Source organism: Bacillus rossius, chromosome 6, assembly GCF_032445375.1.
Source record: "Bacillus rossius redtenbacheri isolate Brsri chromosome 6, Brsri_v3, whole genome shotgun sequence".
Classification (NCBI taxonomy): Eukaryota; Metazoa; Arthropoda; class Insecta; order Phasmatodea; family Bacillidae; genus Bacillus; species Bacillus rossius.
The window spans coordinates 12,922,943-12,930,252 of record NC_086334.1 but is presented as its reverse complement, the minus strand read 5'-3'; the positions used below and the strand labels follow the sequence as shown (position 1 = coordinate 12,930,252).

The following is a 7,310-nucleotide window of genomic DNA, read 5'->3' as shown; positions in this document are numbered from 1 at the left end:
TGGACATTTTGGAAATATTAGAAGCCCAAAATAAGGCATATTTTTTTAATGAAATATTTACTAGTTACATGTAAATTACTTTTGTATTACACACAGTATTTATGACTTTTTTTTAATGTAAAGTTGAAGTTTAAACAATGATGTTATATGGTAGATAATACACAAAGTTTGCTTATGTTCCATTTGCACAGTACTTATCTGCAACTAATGATGTAAAACCAAATAACTTATCCATTAATAATGCATAACAAGCACATAAAATAGTTCTTTGTTGTAGGCACAAAACTGTAGAGACTGTGAAACATTTTTTTTTAAACATGTAACCAGAAAACTAGTTTGCTCATGGTGTAAATTGCCTTAAAAAAAATTTATCTGGGGTTTAAAGGATAATTATTTACATTTTATAACCTATTCCCTTTTGGCTTATGAAAAATTTGTCTCTGGAATCATGTGTGTTTTGTTTTTGTTGACACATTTAAGAAATATAAAAATGCCAGCCAAAGGAAACATTCATTAGTCTGGACAGTCATGGCTTTCGTCAGGAATGTGTTAATTATTTTCAATTTCTTAAACAAATGAAACATGGAATACTTTTAATCTTGAATAAGTACATTGTTAGAATGGCTACGATGAGTAGAGACCGGAAAAATTCGCGCTTTCGATGACCTCTAGGATAGACTCCACAACCCCTACATACTCAGACAAATGCCATCTGCTCATTGGCTATTGACTCGTGACACCCGTCGACTGGGACGCTTGCGATTCGATACTTTTTTTTGGTTGAAGGTTTTCCATCGGCTCAAAGTCCTTCAGATAAACTGTAAGCCAATCACAGAAGCAATATAAATGTACAGTCGTTTGGATTCTAGCATATCGTGAAATGAATCCGCGAAATTTTTCCCGGTCTCTTAACGATGAGGGATGAACGAAGAGGAACGTCACAGGGCGAGCAGCGTCCTCGCGACCACGATGACGGTGATGAGCGACGACACGACCATGACCATGCCTATCCTCCTCCAGAAGGTGTTCATGTCTTCGTCCTCGTCGGCGGCGCTGCTAACGTCCTGCCCCTGGTCCTGCAGCAGCCGCAGCACAGGGCCCGCCTCGCCGGGGTCGTCCCGGAGCCGCTGCTTGTCGACGCGCATGTAGCCGTCGGCGCGCGGCTCACCCGGTGCCTCGTGCAGCGACCCCGGCGGCTCCGGCGACCCCTGGGGCGGAGGTCTGGTCTGGTCGTCGGGCGGCGGCCGGCCCGAGCGCAGCCTCGCCGCAGCCTGCGCGCTGCTCAGCGTCGCACCCGTGAAGAAAAGCAAGAAGGAGGCTATTTGGAAGGCGTCGAGGGCGGTGAGCGCCTGGCCGGACCACATCTTCTTCATGAGGTCGACGGCGCGGTTGGCGAGGGAGAGCCCGTGCGCGGTGGCCGCCGTGGCCTTGAGCGCTGCCAGCCCCGCGCGCGCCGCCAGCGCCCCCGTGCCGCTGACGGCGAGGCCGGCCGTGCCCGCCACCAGCGCCAGCCAGCAGCGGCGCGCCTCCCCGCTGCGCAGGCTCAGCGTCTGGCCGTGCCGGCGGCGGTCGCCCAGGCTCTCCGCGCTGCTCACGACGCCGTACGTGCCCGCCGCCACCGCCCCCACCGCCGCCGCCACCAGCAGGTGCGGCGGCAGGGGCGTCAGCAGCGACGCGATGCTGACCGCCGCCGAGGCCAGCGACACGGCGAGGCTCACGGCCGAGAGCAGCGCGCGCGAGTTGCCCGAGGCCGGCGACCGGCGGAACGCCACGCGCACGGCTCCGTGCTCTCCCGCCGTGTAGGCCCCGCCCTCCGGGTAGCACATGCGGCAGCTCGGCAGCTTGTTGCGCCGCAGGAACTGCTCCCAGGAGGAGTACACCCTCGCGTCCCAGTCCACGAACCCCCCGGCGCCGTCCGGCAGGTGGAACACCGGGTAGGTGGCCGTCACCCGCGACGCGCGCGTCACCACGAACAGGAACCTGAGGCGCACCTCCTTGGGGTCCTCCTCGTCCCCGGGCGCGCCCCTCCGGCCGCGCCGCAGGATCGCCGCGCACGCCTTGCGCGCCGTCCTGAGCTGCGCGCGGTCGTAGCCCGTGTGCTCGTTGGCGGCGTCGGGCAGCTGCGCCGGCGGGCCGAACATGGCGAACCCCACCAGGCGCAGCAGCTGGCTGCTCGACACCGCGTCCGTCCGGCGGGCCTGCAGCAGCTCCATGTAGCTCTGCTGCTCCTCGATGGCCAGCCACCGCCACTCCTGCGCGGCCGGGCTGTCCTCGCCGTCCATCCCCGAGCAGCCGGACCTCGTCTGCAGCACGCCCCGCACCCCCCGTCCTCAGTCCACTCCTGCGCTGGAGGCTGGTATATGGGTCGTTTAAACCGCTTTTAGGATTTGTTTAACTATATATTCAGTAATTTTTTTTTTTTTAAATCTAGAATATATATTTTTGTCTTCATCAAGGATCGAACAAGGACAGGGATCGATCAATTGGTGAATTAATTCCTGTTTTTTGTTTTATGATGTTTTGGAATTTTCACTAAATCTTTAGGTTAATAATTACAGAATTTCAATATGGCGGCCAATGTGACAATCGGCTTACTGGAGGCTGGTACATGAGAATTTAAGGCTCTTTCATAAGGATTTTTTCACCATATATTATTGAACAAGTATTACCTCTCGATTACTATGATCAAGACCCCGGCGGCCATTTCAGATGACTCCACGTCCACCATTTTTGAATCCGCCATTTTGAAAATCTGTAGTTATTAAGCTAAAAATTCGGAAAAAGATCCAAATATCACCAAAAAAATCATTTGTTAAAATAAAGATTCATTCTATCGCATACAATGCCTTGTTCGATCATTGACTGTTGCAAAATAAAAGTTTAATTTTTGGTAAAAAAAAAAAAAACTTGATTTAGTAAAAATTCCAAAACAATTAAACTGTTCTTTTGCAACAGTCAATGATCGAACAAGGCAATGTATGTGATAGAATGAATCTTTATTTTAACAAATTATTTTTTTGATGATATTTGGCTCTTTTTCCGAATTTTTAGCTTAATAACTACAGATTTTCAAAATGGTGGATTCCAAAATGGTGGACGTGGAGTCATCTGAAATGGCCGCCGGGGTCTTGATCATAGTAATCGAGAGGTGAACATGCTCGTACATGGCCGAATCCTTTTGGTTGGCAAGCCAACAAGTCATGAAGCCATCAAGCCATCTAGCCGTAGTTCCATAAGGAGTTACATTGTCCCAGACTTCTCCTTTTTATACTACTCAGAGTTTCACACACACACTCCTTAACATCTTACCTTCATATTAATAATTAATATTTCTTTAAAACACACCTGAAGTGAGCTTAACAGGACTCTCCCCCCCCCCCCCCGCCTCACCCTTCCATCAAAGTCAAAGGACTCGTGCTTTTTCAGTGAGTTTGTGAAGTACTAAAATGCGAATTGTACAGTTTTTTAAATAATATTATCTATACTAATTATAAAGCTGAAGAGTTTGTTTGTTTGTTTGAACGCGCTAATCTCAGGAACCTCTGGTCCTATTTGAAAAATTCTTTCAGTGTTGGATAGTACATTTATCGAGGAAGGCTATTGGCTTTATTATATTATCAATAACATTAGGGATCCTTACTAAACCCAAAGTGTAAAAAAATGACCCGAAAAAATCCTTACACGGCGTGCGCTGCGAAACCTATTGATTATAGAACAAAACAATGTACTACCACTTTGCAGAACATATAATTGTCTTCAAAAAATATCGCGTAACCATATGTCTAACTATTGTAGTTATCTCACAATTAGTGTTTTCTTTTATTTTTTTAAATAATTAAAATGCCGTCGCTTCAAAAACTCTTTATTGTGTACCTTGGTATTAATCCTTATCAAAATAAGTTACTGCATATTCAAGACGAATTCAATACCTTTCTAGAACATTTTGAATTATTCAATTCGGACGTTTCATTCAAAAGATATCGCGATATTTAAAATGTAAGTATTATTGTTGTAGCCAAATAAGTATTAAGTATTGCACGCGCATGTATGACTAGCATTGAAGACCTAATCTCTAAAGTGTACCCAGATGTAGTCCATATAGAAAACAAAGACTACCAGTGGATGTGTCAAAGGGCAATATTGGCAGCTAGAAACAGTAGCGTTGACGACATCAATAACATGATACTGGGTAAACTTCCAGGAGATAGAGTGAACTACAGGTCCATTTATAAAGTAATGGATCAAGAAGATGCGGTACATTATCCACAAGAATTTTTAAATTCTTTAAATCCGAGTGGCCTTCCCTCACATTCACTCAAATTAAAAACTGGCTGTCCAATTGTGCTGCTAAGTAATCTTAAACCACCAAATTTATGCAACGGAACCAGACTCCAAGTAAAATTCCTTCGCGATAACGTGATTGGTGCTACAGTATTGACTGGTCCAGCAGTAGGGCAAACAGTGCTGATACCTCGCATATCTATGATACCAACGGATTTGCCTTTTCACTTTAAGCGAATTCAATTTCCGGTGAAGGTATCGTTTGCGGTAACCATTAACAAGGCCCAGGGACAAACATTTAAGTACGTATTAGGAATAGATTTACGCCAAGAGTGTTTTTCGCACAGGGAACTATATGTTGCTCTGTCGAGATCTGGTTCGGGAGAAAATCAATTTCCACTTCTGCCGGAAGACAAAACTAAAAATATAGTTTACGGAGAAGTACTTTAACATTGGTTATGAGTGTTTTGAGAATAACCTAAAACTGTGCATCTACCATATTATCTCAGAAAGTTATAATACCCCCCCAACAAAGTCCACGCGGACAAAGTCGCGGGCACTGCTAGTAATATTAAAATATGAAAGTGTGTTTATCTTTTTGTCCTTCTATCGCACAGTAATGGAGCAACGGATCTACATAATTTTTTTTGGCACATAATGTTTTGGCCGGAGAGTGACATAGACTATAAATAATTATGAAATTTCATCGCTAAGAGGGAAAGGAGTTAATTTAATTATAATAGAAAATCATAGGGGGTAGGTCATAGAGACACAAACAGCGAGTTTGTGTCATTTCTTTATGTCCGCCACACGGTTTGTACAGTAAGGTCTGGCAACTTCCTATCCTTTTCCTTGGCGCAAGTTATCCTCTTAGTGAATCTCGCGGCTGCTAGCGAACTAAAAGCGTTAATAACAGTTTAGTTTAGAACTTCGTCAACATATATGACGTTGCCTTGAATTTGTAACGTCTTGTCCTAGGGGTTCCCTTGTCTTCCTACAAAATTTAAGCTGAAGATTGGCGTTCGGGTTCGCTGATGCGTAGCCTTGATGCACCGAGATTGTGGGAAGCCTACAACTCACGTAGTTTCGGTTCCCTGCAAGAATTTCCGAAGATTTCCGAAGTTTTGCGTTTTGGTATTAACGCCACTTCAGCCGCTAAATCAATGAAAACAAGCATGTTGTGACTGACCTAACCTAACCTAACCCTTCGATTTTTTTTTATTTCAATTTTTCGAGAGAAATCCGAAGTTGCACGATCGTGGTAGGGAACCGAAACTACGTGAGTTGTAGGCTTCCCTGAGATTGTGCAATCAATAGGACTTTAAAAATCAGAATTTCCCGTTTTTTTTTCAAGTATATATGTAAACCAAGGAGGCGAGTAACTGCTGCTCGGCGCTCACCGTGTGCCCTGGGGCCGCGAGCGCCGCCGACGGCCAGGATGCAGCCCAGCGCGGCTCCGTGCTCGCTCCTCCGACCCCGAAGACGACGCGCCGACAGCGCCGACGGCCGCCGGGGGAACGGGGGTCCCTGCGCCGCGCGGACTTGATCCCCCCTCTCCCCTCCACACCTCCTCCTGCTGATTGCGGGGACGAATTCCTCCGCAGCCGGCGGGAGAGAGAGAGAGAGTGACAGCACGCGCGAAGCCGGATGGAGGAGATAACAAACACACTGGCAGCACGCGGCACTATCGCCAGCTCTCACGCCTCGCTGGGTTTTTTTTTTCTCGTCGTTACTAATATTGCACGGCTACTTCTTCAAATTTAAAGACTTTTTGTGTCTCAAATATTTCCAACATTTATTTATTAAGTTTTTTTTTTTTTTTGTAAAAATCACGCGCAAGTGATAACAATTACAAACATTTCCGAGACTTGTCACACCAATTACATTACACTTAGCAAACATCTGTCGAGAAGATATTTGTGTGACGGAACAGCAAACTGTGTTAAAAGTTACGGAACCAGCTTCGGCGGATACCGGGACTTCACTTCCCAGGCGGGGTCGCCCCTCGGGTGCGTCGCGACTGCGGAACGTGGCGGACGTTGCCACGAGCTCAGGGGGGGGGGGGGGGTAAGGAGGGTGATTCCCCTCGGGGCGCCCGTGTCCGCGATGTCGACGAGGCTTTGAACCGTTCGCTCGTCTCCGGTACGCATGCCGAAATTCTGGTGAGATGCCCGCGGGACGGTGATAATAATCGTGCAGCCAGCTTGACGACGCACGAGCCTTCTCCCGGCCAGGGCCGCAACTAGGGGAGGGGGGGGGGGGGGGGCAAGCGGGGCATACGCCCCGGGCGCAAAGCTGTGGGGGCGCCGAAATTGCTTGCATTGTAATTCCTACTACAACTCGTAACTGGTAAAAAGTTTTTTAACTTGCATGCCAGGAATGTCTAATCTGATTTACAATATTACGTCTCAACATATTTAATGAACAAGTCTAGTGATTATACGGACTACTTTATGGACATAGTGGGCTCATGCATGGAAGTTACAGTAACACAGAAACTGTTACATGTAGGTATGGAAAATGCTTAAATAGCACCATTTTTCCGTGGGAGGGCCCCCGGACCCCCCGCTTTATTGGTGTGGTATGTGCAAAAAAAGAGGGGGGGGGGGGGCGCATGAATCCATTCATGCCCCGGGTGCCAGAGACTCTAGTTGCGGCCCTGCTCCCGGCAGCATGCGGCTCCAGTGTTGCCAAAGTGCGGACGGCGACTTTGATGGCATAATTCCATCGTCTGACGTGTGTGTGCAGTAGGGGAGAATCCAAATTGTCACGTATTCGCTTGTCAGTGATGGACAAGAGGACTGAAGTTAGGGAACAGTGTCGGGGTGTGTTACATCAGGCGTGCCTCGCGGGGTATCCGGGTTCAAATTCCGATATGATTACCTTGATTACGGTTTTTTTATGGTGTACCGAAATCAGCCACGATGGAAAAATAAATGGATGCGTTTTCACCATTGCCAGCTCGTATTTTAGGTATAAGATCTCTAAATGCCATATATCGAGGAAGATTTTAAAGTACGTAATTCTGG

The 7,310-nt window shown here is 47.2% G+C and overlaps 1 protein-coding gene across 1 annotated transcript; it reads right to left on the bottom strand.

Annotated features, from left to right (window-relative positions):
- Window positions 1–576: 576 nt before the first annotated feature.
- Window positions 577–5,971, bottom strand: LOC134532656 (uncharacterized). Its single transcript, XM_063369317.1, has 2 exons — window positions 5,682–5,971; window positions 577–2,303 (listed from the first exon to the last, which is right to left on the bottom strand). Exon 2 carries the CDS (start codon window positions 2,280–2,282, stop codon window positions 939–941), a length of 1,344 nt encoding a protein of 447 aa, XP_063225387.1. The 5' UTR covers window positions 2,283–2,303; window positions 5,682–5,971; the 3' UTR covers window positions 577–938.
- Window positions 5,972–7,310: the final 1,339 nt, after the last annotated feature.

What these genes read in the sequence shown, in the direction of transcription:
- LOC134532656 (XM_063369317.1), bottom strand. Translation starts at nt 2,282, where the DNA reads ATGGACGGCGAGGACAGCCCGGCCGCGCAGGAGTGGCGGTGGCTGGCC.